Genomic DNA, 16,628 nt, shown 5'->3' with positions numbered 1-16,628 from the left:
ATAGTTTATTGTAGTTGTCCAAATTAGGTAAACTTCCAAATGCGGTATAATACCATGCATCAAATCTTAAACTAAAAATTCCCGAATAAAACTAGGAAATCTCGAGAATTTAATGAGTATAAAACAATAAAAGATAACTATATCTAATAAAGAATAAGGTATAATACACTCAGACCACCATGTCCAATACACCCTCTGCTAAAGCTATCGAACAAGTCCTAGAAAAACAAAGAGCAAAGGGTAAATCCCTAGATGAATCAATATCATATCAATTATCAATTGATTTAAAAAATCATTTAATCAATAAATCCCAGGATTCATTAAAATCTATAATTTTATTGGCAAATGTCCTAAGACTTTCAAAACCAAATGAATTATTTACACAAATATTAGATTATCAAATATTTAATGGAATTTTCCAAAATTTAACCAAGAGTACACCATCTGAATATATTTTATCTGTTTTTACTATAATAAATTTATTAATTAAAGGTGATCTCTTGGGGAATGTTGATCAACAAGAATATTTACCAAATTTCCTTAGAGCATTGGATGATAATTTAGGGTTCCTAAAGATATTAAGTACTAAACTTTATACGGAAAATGTTGATTTAATTATAAAATCATTAGATTTTTTAAATAATTATTTAAATTTAAATCATGGTAAACTTTATACAATGGAATATTTAATTAATTTTTTTTTCAATTTACAAAAAACTGAATTTAATTCAATTTTGATAAACATTTTACAAGATCAAAGATTTAAACAATTATTAAACACAAGTATTAAAAATTTAAATCATTCATTTTTGAATACTTTGAATTTATTAAATTCATTAAAAATTGATCAATCTTCACAATTACAAATTACATTAATTAATGAAACTCAAATCCTCAGTTTTAGTAATGAAAAAAAACAAAATCAACAATTTATATTAACAAATTATTCTGTGTTACAATTAATTGATTTTTATTTTTTTTCTCAAAGTTCAAATATTTCATTTAAAAAATCTTATCAAGAACAAATTTTATTCAATAATAATAAAGAAAATTATTTCCCATTGATACAAATCAGTACCAAAATAACTTCATTATTATTAAACATTTTCCAACAAGATTCAGATTATGAAAACCTAACAAAAATTTCAATATTCTTAAGAGATTTATTACATTTTAATTTAATTTCAAAATTCCTAGAAATTTGGAATGAATCAAATTCTCAAAAAGATGAATTAAATAATTTATTACCATTAATTGAAATTTTATTAAAAATTATAAATGATGAATTCCAAAATGATGAATTACATATAATTGATAAAATTTTATCAATATTCAAGAAAATTTCTTATCAAGACCTTAGGGAATATCAATTAAATTCTATAAAGAACCTAAATTTAAATTCTACATTAAATGAAATTAATTCATTTGATAAAATTTTACAAAATCAAGTATTTGATTTTATTAAAAATCAAAGGTTTTTACAATTATCAAAAGGTGCTTGGGTTTATTCATCATTACCAAATTTCCAATCAATAACACCAACTCAACAAGAAGGTCAAGAAGGTAATAATGAAGGTACAAATTATTTTTTTATAATCCTTTCACCAAATTTTAAAAATTTATTATTTAAAGAATATAAATTTAAGACACAAAATTTACCAGATATTGATAAATCAGGTATCCCAATTGAAATTTCATCAATATCATCATTTAAAATTGAAGAAATTCAACAATCAGATCCAACAACTTCAACACATGGTCCAAATAATAGATTTATAAACTTGGTGGAAAAATCAATTATAAATAAAATCACATTAATTAATAGGAAAAATAAACCATTATTCACCTTCTTTGCAAAAAAAGAAGATTCTTTTAATTATTTAGATGCTTTAAATCTTTTATTAGGTCATTATGATAACTTAAGTGATGAATTAACTTATCAAATTAATAAGTTATTTAAAATTAGAAAATCTGTTCAATTATTAAATTTTAATTATGAAGAATCAAATGTTGTTAATAATGATGAAGTGGGGGATGATGTTTATGATTTAGATAATTTAGAAAAATTAGCTTCAAATTTTTATTATTCATGAAAGCCTGGGGCTATATTTATATTGTTTAATTTAATCTACATGTGTTTTTAAATATTATGTTTTTATATTAATCTATATTACATTGAGTACTATTTCTTTTTACCCTTTTTATTTGATTTTTTATTTTGACGTTTTTGATCAGACATTCTATCATTTTTTGTCTTTTTATAACTTCTTTCACCACTTAATTCATCTCTTGCTTCTTGTTGTTTTCTCTTTTTAGCATTTAATTTTGGTTTTTCTTTACTCAATTTTATGTTTTTATCAACACCTTTTTCACTTTCTTTTTCAAACCAAGTTCTTCTTGGTCTTGATTGAATTTCTTCTTTATATCTTAATAAATTTTCACCTTTACGTAATTCCATTTCAGCTTGAATCATTTCCTTTTCAGTTTTTTCTTCAACTAAGATTTCTTCTAATATTTCATTTTTTGATTCAATAATTTTATTAATTTCTTCAACTTCTTTCCAATTAACTTCACGACCAACAGTCTTATTAACTTTTGAATTCATATTTTGTGAACTTTTAATAGCATCTTTAACTATAGATCTATCCATACTTGATTCTCCAACAAATGATATGGATTTACCTTCACGACCACCTCTTGCAGTACGACCAACTCTATGTAAATAAACTTCAAAATTTTTTGGCATATCAAAATTTAAAACAACTTCAATTTTTGGAATATCTAAACCTCTTGAAGCTAAATCTGTACAAATTAAAATTGGTACTGTTAAAGTTTTAAAATTATTTATAGATTGTAGACGTTGTTCTTGAGTTAATGAACCATGTAATTCTGAAACTTTTAAACCTAATAAACCTAATATAATTCTTAATTTATGTGCTTGTTCTTTTCTAGCAACAAAAATAACAATTCTTTGATCTTTAGTAAATTTTTTCAAAATATTAAATAATATACTTGGTTTTAAATGATCTCTTTTTCTAATTCTAACAAATTCTTGTACAAGCCCTGTGGCAGCTTGTTTTGGAGGATCAATCATAATTCTAACAGGTTTTTTCAATGATAATTGAATTAATGATTTAATTTTAGAATTCATTGTAGCAGAAAATAATAATGTTTGTCTTTTTGTTGGTAAAATATCCAAGATTTCAGTTAATTCTTTTTGGAACCCTTCTTCTAACATTCTATCAGCTTCATCAACAATTAAGATTTCCACACCATCAACATTAAAACTTGGAGAGTTTCTTAAATGATCAATTATTCTCCCCGGGGTTGCAATAACAATATCAGGTCTTTGTTTTAATTCTTGTTCTTGTTGTCTTAAATTTAACCCACCAACAGCTAAACCAAAACTTAATCCATTAACAAATTTACCAATTTTTTTACCAACATCATTAACTTGAATAGCTAATTCTCTTGTTGGAGTAAGGACAATAACTCTTGTAGAGGCTAATTTAGCAGGTTTATATAATAATCTTTCAATAACAGGAATCATATATGCAGCAGTTTTACCAGAACCTGTAACAGCACCTGCAATAATATCTTTACCTAATAATGCAATTGGGATAGTGGCACTTTGAATTGGTGATGGTGTTTGATAACCTAAAGTGGAAAGACCTTTTAAGATAGGTCTTGATAAATCTAAAGATTGGAAAGTTTTATGAATTTGCTTTTTAGCTTGATCAGCTTCTTCAGTTGGTGCATAAAATTTTGCCATATCTTCAGGTGAATCTTCTTCATCTTCTGGAGAGGATTCAGCACCATCATCTTTTAATTCTTGTACTTTTGGTTCAGGTTCAGATTCATCTTCATCTTCAGATTCATTTTCAGATTCTTGATCATCATCTTCATTATCTTGTTTTTTTTCAACACCCATACCAAACCCATCTAGAGCAAGATCATCATCATCTTGTTGTTCTTCCTCTTCCGCTTCTTCTTCCTGTTCGTCTTCTTCTTCTTCATCTTCTTCTTCTTCCTCACTATCATCTTGTTTACTACCAGCTAATTGACCAAGACCACCTTTTCTTCTAATAATCCCATCAAGATCAACATCTTTCTTACCATTTTCCTTTTGTTCATCACCTTTAAAATCCCAACCTTCAAAAGTAGAAACAACTTCTTCCCCATCTAAATCGAAAACAAAATCATGATTTAAATCTTCATCTTTAGCTTCATCATCATCTTCTTGAACTTTTGTATTTTTAGAGTTCTTCTTCTTCTTTTTATTCTTTTTATCAGATTTTACTGGTTTTAATTCACTTTCAGAGGCAGATTCTTCATCAATGTCATAGTCTGGGATATCATCTTCACTATCAGAGATTGTAGGCACAAAGTCATCAAATCTACCCATCTTTACTTATAATTTTTCCTTGTATTTCTTAATAAATTTGTTTAATTAAAATTTTTGAGATGAGCTTTAAATTTTTTTTTTATTTATTATATAAACATTTCGGTCAGGACACTGTTGAGACACTGGGAATTTTGATGGAAAGTCAGGTATTTCACTTGATTTGAATGAGAATAATACTGGAAAAAGCGTAGATATGATGGTATGAATAATAATTATCACCAGTATCAATTTCAACTCATTCACACAATTTCAAACCATCAAAATCCCATGATTTCTTACATTTCCCATACTAAAATTGATCTAAAATATTCGCGAATTGTATATAGATTTTAAACACAAATTGAAAAAATCAACAATAAACTCAAACAAACTCAGATCAGAAACCACCAGAAACCACTAGAATCAAGTCAAAAGATCATGGACTTCCAATCACTCAGACCATGGGCAGCATCACTCCAACGGTTCCAAGGTTATATTAGAGTACCCGATGTTTCATTCTCAGATTTCACAAATAATCAAGATTCATTATCACCATCAAAAATTACAATTCAAATCTTAATATTACAATTTTTTTATTATATCATAGCTACAATCTTTAGTTTTTCAATAGCATGGATCTTAGGGTTAGATTTTTCATTAGATTGGGTTTTCAATTGGAATTCAGTTTCATTGGATAATACTTTAGGTTTAACAATGATTGGACTTTGGTTATTTGATTCATTATTATGTGTTATATTCATGACTGTTATAGTGGGGAGATCTAAATTAGCATGGGATTTTGCCCTAACGATACATTTAATCAATTTAATCATTGTATGGATTTATTCAGGTTCATTCCCAGGGAATTTAGTTTGGTGGATTGTTCAAATTTTAAGTTGTATTATCTTAGTTAGTTTAGGTACTTGGTCAACAAGATGGAAAGAATTAAGAGAAACTTTTTTCGAAGGTTTAGTTGATCCTGAATTAGGAAATGGTGTAGGGAATCAAAGACCTGTCATTGAAATGCAGGATCATTCATAATATATATATATAGTACGGGTTTAATACATATAGAGTTCTTAACACCAACATTTATTTTTATCATCTAATGATCGATCTATTAAACTTAGGGTTGTTGCTTTTCTTCTTATGATTCTGGATGGGATTGATGACTTATTTATTGTATTAAATTGTGTACTATTTATTGTAAAATTATCATAAGTTTTATTACCAAATTGAATACCAAAATTTTGATTATTTGGATCAATTTCACCAATTTTTAATTTTGTTATTATTGAGTGAGTTAAATTTTGAAATATTTCATTTATACCATCACCTGTTTTGGCAGAAATTTTAAAATGATTAATTTTTTTATTAAATTGAAATTCATATTTATTAATTAATTCCAAAACATCAAATTCATCAACTTGTTGTTCTTCTGATGGTAAATCTAATTTATTCCCAACTATTATAATTGAAGGATTATTAGTTAATGCTTGAACATCCATCAAATATTCATCTAATTCCAATAATGATTGTTTATTTGATAAATCATAACATAATATAACACCAGCACTACCACGATAATAACTTCTTGTTAAAGATCTAAATCTTTCTTGACCAGCAGTATCCCATAGTTGTAATTTAACAACCAATTCATCATCAACTAACTCAATCAATTTTGAACTAAATTCCACGCCAATAGTTTGTGATGAATTTATATTAAAATCATTTTTAATAAATCGATGTAGAATACATGATTTCCCTGTCCCTGAAGAGCCAATGATAATGATTTTAGTTAAATAATCGTATTGATCCTGTGATATGGGTACGATACTAGCATTGGATCTTTTAGAATCAATAGTGTTCATGATCTCTGTTGATATCAATCTTATCTTGTTGTTGTTTATGTTTACATTCTTTCGCGAGTATTAAATACCATATATTCAAACATCACCAATTTTAGTGGTTTCACTAACATCTTGATAAATATCAAATCTTCTTTGTCCATCAATTGGAATCCCTTGTCTAGTACTGTTTATCACCTCAGGATCCATTTCCCAATACAAGATCTCTTCTTCAGTACCAGCTTCAACAACGATTTTACCCATTGGATCCACCACAAGAGAATGTCCATACGCATGATATTTAGCATTTAAATCACGAGCAGGTGAACACATCACCACATAAACCTGATTATCAATAGCCCTTGATCTTGCTAAAGTTTCCCAGTGTAATGGACCCGTAGTAGTATTAAAAGCACTTGGGAAAACCATGGCAAATGCACCTTTACGAGCACAAGTCATTGAAAGTTCAGGGAATCTAACATCATAACAAATCCCTAAACCAATTTTACCAAATGATGGTAATTCAAACAGGGTGGCCTTGTTACCAGCATCAAGAACACGGGATTCTTGGAATGTTATTTTGTTAGGGATATCTATGTTGAATAAATGAGCTTTCCTATGTTTTGCGATTAATTCACCCTGAGTGTTGAATACTGTTGATGTGTTATAGATCTTATCTTCATGATGTTCAGGATATGAACCACCAATGATGTTGATTTTGTTCTTTAGGGATAATTGAGATAGGAATTGTGTAGTTTCACCTGATGGGATTTGTTCACCATATTTCTTGAATAATTTGATTGAATAAGGTGAATTAAAACATTCTGGTAGGATAATAAGATCTAAATTTGGTTTGTTTTGAAGAGCTTTGGTAACAAGGGATTCAACTTTTATGAAGTTTTCATTTTTAATAGGGGATGCTGCAAATTGTAATAGTGCAACGTTGAGTCGTTTGAGTAATGGAGAGGACATGTTGTGGTATGGTATGAGTTGTTGTTTGGTAGTTGATGGTGATGGTGTTGGTTATGTTTTTCAAAGGGTAAGATTATTAACATATTACAAAAGAAGAATAATAAATATAGCCATAAATAAATAAACACATAAACACATAAACACTCAGTTAAACCAAATTGGATATTCACCTTGACCTTCAGTTTCAATTCTTTCATTAGCTTTGATCAACGCTGGTCTTGATTTCATTTGTTCCAACCATTTAGATAACAATGGATAATCTTTAGAATCAACACTTTCAACTATACCAGATTCCAAAATAAAATGAATAGTGAATAATAAGATGATATCAGCACCTGTTAATTTATCATCAACAAAGAATAATGAATCAGTGGAAGCTTTCTTAGATTCTTCTGATAATTTATTTTCCAAAAATGTTAATTGTTTATTCAATGTTGGATAAATCTTATTAGTTTTAACTTGTTCAACAAATTTAGAAATGATTGAATTGTCTTGATCAGTATCTTTCAGTGAATTATTTAATAAAACTATTGAATCAATTTGTTCACCTATAGAAGCTTCACTAAAGAATAACAAAAACCCAACTTCAACTTTTGATTCTTCAGTCTTGCTTTTTAATAAACCTTGAGGATCATAACAATTAATCATACAATCAACAATATGTCCACTTTCAACCAATTTATAAGTTGGTTCCACGCCAAAATCAAATTCCAAGATTGGTGATTGACCAGTTTCAGAGACATTTGATAATGATGGTGATTTACCATTGGAATCTCTATGATATAATTTTAAAGAATAATCTTGTTTAGTTTCTTCTAATAACCATGCGATTCTATGAGATCTTGATTTTTCTAACCAGTGTAATGTTAATTTAGCTTGAGGAGCCATTTTGATGTATGTTATATAGAACTAGAGTAAATAGAATATATTGAATTAGACAAGGATCGTACTCCTTATATACACTCCCAAAGTATGAACTTGTTTTAATTTTAGTATCATATTTTTAGTACCATAGGTTATACATCTTTGTAATCGCAATTCAACTGTCAACTAAGCTTATATTTAATTCGATCCGATTACTTAAGAGAACCCTTATACTTGTTTCTTATCAATAGATAATCATTGATATCAATTGATCTTCAATTTGGGGATATTTATTACAGCGAGATTTTAATAAGATATACAAAGGAATAAAGGAATATGTCATAGTGTATATTATAGTTATTATAGTTTATCGCTCAATCAAACCAAACTGGATATTTATTATCACCTTCTAATAAAACACGTTTATTAGCTTTAATTAGGCCATCTTGTTTCAAGGTATTCCCCCACCATTTTGATAAATAAGGATATCTATCTTTACTAATATCAACTAAATCAGTGTCAAATATGATATGAGTATAAAATGATAATAAGATATCAACACTTGTTAATTTATCTTCTATTAGATAATTAGATCCACTGGATAGCTGAACTTCTAACTCATCAAGTTTTAATTCCAATTGTCTAAAATTATATCCCTTATTGAAAACTTTGATATACTCTTGAACATCTGATGAATCATTCAATCCTGATTGAAAATTCTTTAACGCTAAAATAAATGTAATATTTTCACTTATTGAAGATTCTATCAAGAATGTAAAATAATCATGTTTTATAATTCCTTCTTCAGTTATAGGTTTTAAATCATTATCATAATGATCAATCAAATAATTTATAATATGACCACTTTCAAATAGTATTAACTTTGGTTTATCTTGATATTGTAATTCTAATATAGGAGATTTACCTAATGGTGATACTTGGAAAATATCTTTTATAGCTGATTGATCATATGGATTCTTGTGATATAATCTTAAATCATATTCGATATTCAATTCTTCTAATAACCAAACAATTCTATGACAACGTGATTTTTCTAAATAGTGTAATATTATTCTAGATGGGTCTGTAGACATATTGAATGATTGATTGATTGATTAGAAAGAATTGTGTTTTATTAATGTGATTCAATTGTTCTTATATAGTTGTTCATTGTTCATTGTTCATTGTTCAGGGGTAAGATTAGTAATTTGATTGTGGAGATGAAAACTTCGTTGTTTTACATATTTTCACACTCTACAAGAAAAGTTCACCAATAAATGAATACAACAATGCGTAGACGTTTACTAAAGAAAATTTTCACTTTTATTAAATTGACCAATGTATCTTGTTTGGTTCTTCATTGAATTATCAGAATAATTATATATCTATTGTTAACTTATTCCATGGTATATTGCATTATTTGTTCATAAGACAAATATCAGTATATTCAAGGTAATCGATTTGATAACATTAATGCTTTTCTTTGTACTTTAATTTGTGGTTGAAACTTCTTAACAATACTATAATTAAGCAAAGTTTTTACTTTGTTATCTTCTTTTCAAATTAATTTTAATTTGTAGTCGATAAATACACATTCTCATAATATTTGAACACCTCTTAACAGTACAGGTTTGATCAATAAGATCAATTAAGGAATATGTGATTGTTACAACTTCCAAATTTACTGGCCAGATCTTTGGATATATACGAGTTGTTGTATCGTTATATCACACCATATTGATTTTAGTTATATAATATTGAGATTAAGCTTATTCCTATTAACGTTAAATATACTAATTTGTTCATTCCTCTACTGAACATAACATCGAGTTATATCATCGCTAATTAAGTACAGACTACAATTATATCAAGTAAAAAATCATCAATGTAGTTCACTAAACAAAACACTAACCTTATAAAAGTCCGTGTATATTATTTAGATCTACATTGGAAATATGAATTAAAATATTATAATTTGAGCATCTTTGTGGTAATTGATGATTGACATCATTTCACAGATGAATTCAAATATTAAATCTTAACTTCTTTGATATTATAATTTACTTTAAGTCTAGCCACAAATGAAATGTTAGTATATATATAGTTTAAGACCTTTCAAATTAATAACTTACTTGATGAATATACTATTTCTGTAGGATCCGTTAGAATGCTCAACAGGAGCATTTAAATATAATAACCCAAGAATGACACCTATTTGTCCATTCCAGTATATAATGAATTACTTGATTAATATATCTGAATTATCTACCGTCTGCTGTATTCAAGAATAACAAACCTAAAATGACACCTATAGTGATCCGTGATCCATTCCAGTATATTGCATTATTTGTTGATAAAACAAATATCAGTATATTTGGTAAATGGTCAAATATTACAACAAAGCTATTCTTCTGTTTAGTTTGTAGTTTATTACAATACTTTGGTTATTTTAATTAATATTTATACTCGCAATTAATATGAGAATAATAATATTAATGTTCTCATAAAATTTGAGCATATATACAGGACCTACTTTAGTTACACGGATATAACTGTTGATTGAAATTGATGAAATGAAATGAAAAACAAGTAGAATTAATAAAAATAAAAGTAAAGATTATATAAAATCATAAATGTTTTATATAGTATATAGTATGAGTCGTAATCACTTCACAAAACTTCGCTATCGCTCAGTTTTTGCTCAGTTTTTGCTCAGTTAAACAGGATATTCACCTTCACCTAAAGTTTCGATTTTTTCATTAGCATCTTTTAAACCTTTTCTTTCATTCATTTGAGTTAACCATTTACTTAAACTTGGATAATCTTGTCTAACCAATCCTTCAACTCTACCAGATTCCAATAAGATATGAATATTAAACCATAAAATAACATCAGCACCAGTTAATTTATTTTCAACAAGGAAAATTTCTTGTGATGAAGAAGTATTATTTTTAGATTCTTTTGATAATTCAGATTCCAAGAATTCAACACATGCTTTAATTTCTTTAAACCCATATAATTCATTTAATTTTCCAACAAATCCAGAAATTATTGGTCTAACATAAAATGGTGCCTTGGAAACACCAACATTATGAACAGCAACATAAGTTAAATGAGAACCAAGAGTACCTTCACTAAAATGTAAATAGTAATCAACTTTTTGCTTTCCTTCTGGAGTTGAAGGTGTTAATTTACCTTCAGAATCAAAATTTTCAATTAAATAATTTATAATATGACCAGATTCTGCTAAAATTATTGGTTTGGAACCATTATCATAATTTAATTCCAAGATTGGTGATTTACCCAATGGGAAGATTTTTTTCAATTCTGGTGGTGCTAATACACCACCTGCTCTATGATATAATTTTAAAGTATATTCTAAATTTAATTCTTCTAATAACCATGCAATTCTATGGGATCTTGATTTTTCTAACCTTTTGTACCCTGTTAGTATATGACCTAGAAGACCACTGATATCAATACTCACCAATGAAGAGTGATAACAGGTTGATGTTTTTGAATAGCCATTGTGAGATGATTCTTATTAATATAGATTGTATGATATCAGTTGAATAGTATCAATTGAATTAGATTTAATTTGTTCTTTCACAGGGTTTAAATATTAAAATGTGTAATTTCTTAAAATTTAATTTCAGTTGCGCTCGGACATAAAATAATTTATACCGATGGAATTTTAATACGATTGCGATTGAAATAATCATGTCATTTATAAAACTATACTTTTGCTTTCCTGAAACAAATTATATACTACTTCTAATTAAATGAGTTCAATATATAATTTAGCTATCGCTAAATCAAAAGAATGTTGGTAAACCTGAACCTGACCAAGTATAAGGATCATTAAATCTTAAATTCTTATCTAATCCACTAATTTCTTTCAATTCCCCTTCAGTTAAATCAAAATCTTCAACAGTTAAATTTTGTAATAAACGTTCAGGATTTGAAGATTTTGGAATAACAGCAATACCTCTTTGAGTTGCCCATCTTAATAAAATTTGTGATGGAGTTTTACCATGTTTTTTAGCGATATTCAAGATTGTATCATTTTCAAATAATGGTGGTGTTGATTTTGCTAAATCTTGACCTAAATCAACAAATGATAATGGACCAAATGATGAATATGCAACAACTTGGATTCCTTGTTTTTGAGCATATTCAACTAAACGATCTTGAACTAGGTATGGATGATGTTCAATTTGTAATGCAACTGGTTTAATTTTTGCACCTCTTAATAAATCTTGAATTAAAGCACCACTGAAATTTGAAATACCAAGGGATTTAATTTTACCAGCTTCAACTAATTTTTCTAAAGCTCTCCAAGTATCCAAGATTGGAACATCTTCAAATTCTAAATAATCCTTGGTACCAAAATGTGGTGGATATTGTTCTTCAATTGGAATAAATTTTTGAGCAATTGGGAAATGAATATAATAAAGATCAATATAATCAACACCAAGATCTTCTAAATTCTTGTTTAAATTCTTAACAACATTATCAGGATGATGGAATGTGTTCCATAATTTAGTAATAACAACAAGATCTTCTCTTTTAACAAGACCTTCATCAATTGCTTTTTTAAAACCTAAACCAACTTCTTTTTCATTACCATAATCTGTAGCACCATCAAAAGCTCTATAACCTTGTTTAATAGCTTGATAAACTTGATCAGATGCAGTTTCATTTGGAATTTTCCAAAGACCAAGACCGACTAAAGGTAATTTATTACCATCATTAAGAGTGACAACTGAAGACATAATGTATTGTATATAGTGTATAATTCAATTGAGTTGATAACTATTAGTTGTTAATGAATTCAATGGACAATCAATGGTTTATATAGTGAAAAATTTAAATCAGGGGTCAACAAAGAACCGAACTTTATAGCAAAAAAACTCGATCTCAACCAATCAAAACCCAATTCCCAATTAACCCCAGATTTACAATATTGTTTTGTGGGTGGACAGTGGTGGGATAATGGATTACTTAGATAGGAAGGCGGCGTGTTAATAAATACTGTTAAGTAATTGTTACATCTAGTTGTTGTTTATGGGAAGTGGAGGTCCGTTGTTATTATAATTGTGTCAATTGATTGTATGTTTTGTACTTGTTGAGCATTGAACCGATAAATTCTAATAAAAGCCATAAACGCCACAGTGTTGAAATCAAAAATAAAGCAATTGTTGATTTTAAAGAGAAATGCTTAGACCAGGGTTCGAATGGGGAAGTTGATAGTGTCAGGGTAATCTTTTCTTAAATCATGCTTAGTCATCTTTTTGAAAATTGGATTTGTAATAGTAAGACATATAATAGAAATTAATGGAAACTTGTATTTCTTTATACTTTATTACTATACACAAAGTATTACTACAAAGTTATTACCACACACATTAATCATGTCTGAACCTGTTAAACAAGAACAACAAACTCAAGAAAAACCAAAACCTTGTTGTGTTTGTAAACCTGAAAAATCTGAAAGAGATGAATGTTTATTAATTAATGGTCAAGAATCTGGTAAATGTGATTCATTAATTGGTCAATACAAGAGTTGTATGAAAGGTTATGGATTTACCATATAATCATGAGTGTTATCATGAGCGTTAGCGAATGATTATTAGAATATATTATGATCTAGAGATTATACATTATAAATCATTTATTGGTTATACGTTACACTCATTACTTGTTGATATTAATACTGGTCCTGTACATAAAACAAAATACAATACATTAAATTAAATTATACCAAACTGATACCGTAGATTACACTGGTGATACTCAGAACAGTCATATCCTTATAACAACACCACTATCCAAACCCCTTGAGATATCTTTTATCTTTCACATGTACTTACTACTTAGATTTTAGATCCATTCGCGCATTCTTTGAAGCCACATTTATCAAAACTTTATCAACGTGTGTTGAACTTTGAACATCAACTACATCAACAACAATTATTTCAATCAATTCATATTCAAAATTGTTCGTTTTAATAGAATCTTAACTTCTTTAAGTTCCCCCTCAAAAATCAAAATGTCAATTCATAGAGATCCATTAATCCAACAATCTTTACCAACAGAATTTAATGAACCAGTTCATTTAGGTATAATTGGTGGTACAGGTCTTTATCAATTATCATCATTAACTCCAGTGGCTAAATTAACTTTACATACTCCATGGGGTTCACCATCATCATCAATAACAATTTCTAAAACTTCCACAGGTTTCAATGTTGCATTTTTAGCAAGACATGGTGTTCATCATGATTATTTACCAAGTGAAGTACCAAATTTAGCAAATATTGCAGCTTTTAAAAAAATTGGTGTTAAGGCAATTATTGCATTTAGTGCTGTTGGTTCTTTACAACAAGATATTAAACCAAGAGATTTTGTTATTCCAAATCAAATCATTGATAGAACTAAAGGTATTAGAAGGGCAACTTTTTTTGAAAAAGGTTTTGTAGCTCATGCTGGATTTGGTGAACCATTTGATTTAAAATTAAATAAAATCATTTCAAAATTTGGTGATTCTTTGGAAGGTGATAATGTTAAATTACATTCAAAATTCTTAGATAACAAGGATTTAACAGTTATTTGTATGGAAGGTCCACAATTTTCAACAAGAGCTGAATCAAAACTTTATCAATCATGGGGTGGGTCAGTTATAAACATGTCTGTCCTCCCAGAAGCCAAACTAGCAAGAGAAGCTGAAATCTCATATCAAATGATTTGTATGTCAACTGATTATGATGCATGGAGAGATGATGATGAACCAGTTACAGTGGAAACCGTTGTGGGTAATTTAAAGGCAAATTCATCAAATGCAAATAATATTGCAATCAAGATTATTGAACATTTAGAAAAGGAAATTATTGATGGTAATATTGGAAAAGATTTAAAAGAATCTATGAAAGTTAGTGTTAGTACTAATCCAAAAGGTGTTAAAAAGGAATTATTAGAAAAAATGCATTATTTATTCCCAGGTTATTGGCCTTTGGACTGAATACTGAATACTGAATACTGACGCTAGTCAGTATGAAGTATGAAGTCATAATAAAATAGATATATATATATATATAATAAAGCTAGATTTACAATAGAGATGAAATTGTAGACTACACTTCCATAATATGCTAATGATTCATAATATACAATATCTCCTACCAACTTGTTTACACATTTCTTCTTCTTGATCGACTTGGTGAATCCATTCTATAATAATATTTTGGTGATGGTATATAAGTTGGTGTAGAAATATCTTTTAATGATTGAATTTTATTATTTTGAGCTGTTCCTGTTGTGGTAGTTGTGGCAGTTGTTGGGATTGATGATGTTGGTTTTTTTGGGGAGAATTGTTTTGATGGTGATGACATTGGTGATGCAATTGGGGTATTTGATTTTTTGGTTTTAAGATCTGATTGAATTGATTGTGATGCTTGTGTTTGGGGTTGTGCTTGTTGTTGTTGAGATTTTGTAATTGTTGTTGGGATTTGATTTAGACCTAATAATTCTCTTTGATTTGGTGTTAAGTTTAAATCAGTGAATTGATCTTGTGGTTTGAAAATTTTGTATAAACCATAAATTATATTTATAAAACAAATAATTTGTAAAAAGAATAACAATTTATTTGAATAATTTAAAAATTCAAATTCATATGATATTGAAGGATCAATTAATTTAATCCAAATTAAATTTATGAAATTGAAAATTAATTTTAATGATAATAATAATAAGATATTTAAAACTGTTTTCTTAGTTTCTAATTCTTTATTAATTATTCTTTTCTCAATTTTAATTAAATCTGGATGTTCCCATTCAATTGCAATTGATGAATTTTGTGATTGTTGTCCATTATGACCATTCTTTATATAGCTAGGAACTCCTTGATTTTTTTGTAACCCATTATTCAATTCATTTTTAGGGAAACTTGGAGTTTTCAATGGAAGTTGATTTGATTTCAATGAAGGAATCTTGTATAAATTTGAAGATTCAGATACAATTTTTGATCTCAATTGATCAAGATTATTTGATTCAATTTTCTTTCTTGGAGTGAATGCTTTGATAGGAGTGGATACATTGGACATGATGAGCAGTCTCTTGATTAACTATCTTATTATCAGATCCAAGTTGTCTTCCAAATTGTGTTTAAAAATGGTTTAAAATCAAAATTTCAAGTAATTTTTTTGTTTATATTAGATCTGATTTAAGAATTCCGAGGGTATATACACGTGACTATAAAATACTTTAATTGTATGATATCATACTTGAAATTTATGCTATAAGCTCAATAAAACAATCCTTATACTCTATGAATGTATAGGAGTACAATGGTGTAATTAGTATTACAGATATCCTCCTTCAAGACACTCTCCCACTACAAAACACACAATTCTCACACCAAACCGGAACTCAACCACCTTCCGCGAATTTTTCATTTTTGTCCATTTTTAATTTTTAACAAAACAAAAAAAACAAAAAATTGAATTTTAGCGCTCCTTTCCAAAAACAATTGAGTCACAAGAATTCATTGAATTTATATATCA

The 16,628-nt window shown here is 27.8% G+C and overlaps 10 protein-coding genes across 10 annotated transcripts; 3 read left to right on the top strand and 7 right to left on the bottom strand.

The window, feature by feature from the left end:
• Positions 1-179: 179 nt before the first annotated feature.
• On the top strand, positions 180-2,093 carry LMO1 (Lmo1p; the record flags this gene model as incomplete). Its single annotated transcript, XM_011276758.1, has 1 exon — positions 180-2,093. The coding sequence occupies one exon, from the start codon at positions 180-182 to the stop codon at positions 2,091-2,093; it is 1,914 nt and encodes a 637-aa protein (XP_011275060.1).
• Positions 2,094-2,182: 89 nt separating this feature from the next.
• DRS1 (putative ATP-dependent RNA helicase) lies at positions 2,183-4,405 on the bottom strand (the record flags this gene model as incomplete). Its single annotated transcript, XM_011276757.1, has 1 exon — positions 2,183-4,405. The coding sequence occupies one exon, from the start codon at positions 4,403-4,405 to the stop codon at positions 2,183-2,185; it is 2,223 nt and encodes a 740-aa protein (XP_011275059.1).
• Positions 4,406-4,822: 417 nt separating this feature from the next.
• On the top strand, positions 4,823-5,425 carry SYS1 (Sys1p; the record flags this gene model as incomplete). Its single annotated transcript, XM_011276756.1, has 1 exon — positions 4,823-5,425. One exon carries the CDS (start codon positions 4,823-4,825, stop codon positions 5,423-5,425), a length of 603 nt encoding a protein of 200 aa, XP_011275058.1.
• Positions 5,426-5,463: 38 nt separating this feature from the next.
• On the bottom strand, positions 5,464-6,255 carry BN7_2688 (Rab family GTPase; the record flags this gene model as incomplete). The annotated part of the gene is made up of 1 exon (XM_011276755.1): positions 5,464-6,255. The coding sequence occupies one exon, from the start codon at positions 6,253-6,255 to the stop codon at positions 5,464-5,466; it is 792 nt and encodes a 263-aa protein (XP_011275057.1).
• A 75-nt stretch (positions 6,256-6,330) lies between these two features.
• On the bottom strand, positions 6,331-7,203 carry BN7_2687 (carbon-nitrogen hydrolase family protein; the record flags this gene model as incomplete). Its single annotated transcript, XM_011276754.1, has 1 exon — positions 6,331-7,203. One exon carries the CDS (start codon positions 7,201-7,203, stop codon positions 6,331-6,333), a length of 873 nt encoding a protein of 290 aa, XP_011275056.1.
• Positions 7,204-7,347: 144 nt separating this feature from the next.
• Positions 7,348-8,091, bottom strand: BN7_2686 (glutathione S-transferase; the record flags this gene model as incomplete). The annotated part of the gene is made up of 1 exon (XM_011276753.1): positions 7,348-8,091. The coding sequence occupies one exon, from the start codon at positions 8,089-8,091 to the stop codon at positions 7,348-7,350; it is 744 nt and encodes a 247-aa protein (XP_011275055.1).
• A 350-nt stretch (positions 8,092-8,441) lies between these two features.
• BN7_2685 (glutathione S-transferase) lies at positions 8,442-9,161 on the bottom strand (the record flags this gene model as incomplete). The annotated part of the gene is made up of 1 exon (XM_011276752.1): positions 8,442-9,161. The coding sequence occupies one exon, from the start codon at positions 9,159-9,161 to the stop codon at positions 8,442-8,444; it is 720 nt and encodes a 239-aa protein (XP_011275054.1).
• A 1,622-nt stretch (positions 9,162-10,783) lies between these two features.
• GRE3 (trifunctional aldehyde reductase/xylose reductase/glucose 1-dehydrogenase (NADP(+))) lies at positions 10,784-12,842 on the bottom strand (the record flags this gene model as incomplete). Its single annotated transcript, XM_011276751.1, has 2 exons — positions 10,784-11,511; positions 11,903-12,842. The coding sequence occupies 2 exons, from the start codon at positions 12,840-12,842 to the stop codon at positions 10,784-10,786; spliced, it is 1,668 nt and encodes a 555-aa protein (XP_011275053.1).
• Positions 12,843-14,119: 1,277 nt separating this feature from the next.
• Positions 14,120-15,088, top strand: MEU1 (S-methyl-5-thioadenosine phosphorylase; the record flags this gene model as incomplete). Its single annotated transcript, XM_011276750.1, has 1 exon — positions 14,120-15,088. The coding sequence occupies one exon, from the start codon at positions 14,120-14,122 to the stop codon at positions 15,086-15,088; it is 969 nt and encodes a 322-aa protein (XP_011275052.1).
• A 169-nt stretch (positions 15,089-15,257) lies between these two features.
• On the bottom strand, positions 15,258-16,169 carry POM34 (Pom34p; the record flags this gene model as incomplete). Its single annotated transcript, XM_011276749.1, has 1 exon — positions 15,258-16,169. One exon carries the CDS (start codon positions 16,167-16,169, stop codon positions 15,258-15,260), a length of 912 nt encoding a protein of 303 aa, XP_011275051.1.
• Between the last annotated feature and the right edge of the window lie 459 nt (positions 16,170-16,628).

The sequence above is a fragment of the Wickerhamomyces ciferrii genome, contig 00068 (assembly GCF_000313485.1).
Source record: "Wickerhamomyces ciferrii WGS project CAIF00000000 data, strain NRRL Y-1031 F-60-10, contig 00068, whole genome shotgun sequence".
Lineage (NCBI taxonomy): Eukaryota > Fungi > Ascomycota > Saccharomycetes > Phaffomycetales > Wickerhamomycetaceae > Hansenula > Hansenula ciferrii.
This window is presented reverse-complemented; position numbering and strand designations above follow the sequence as displayed.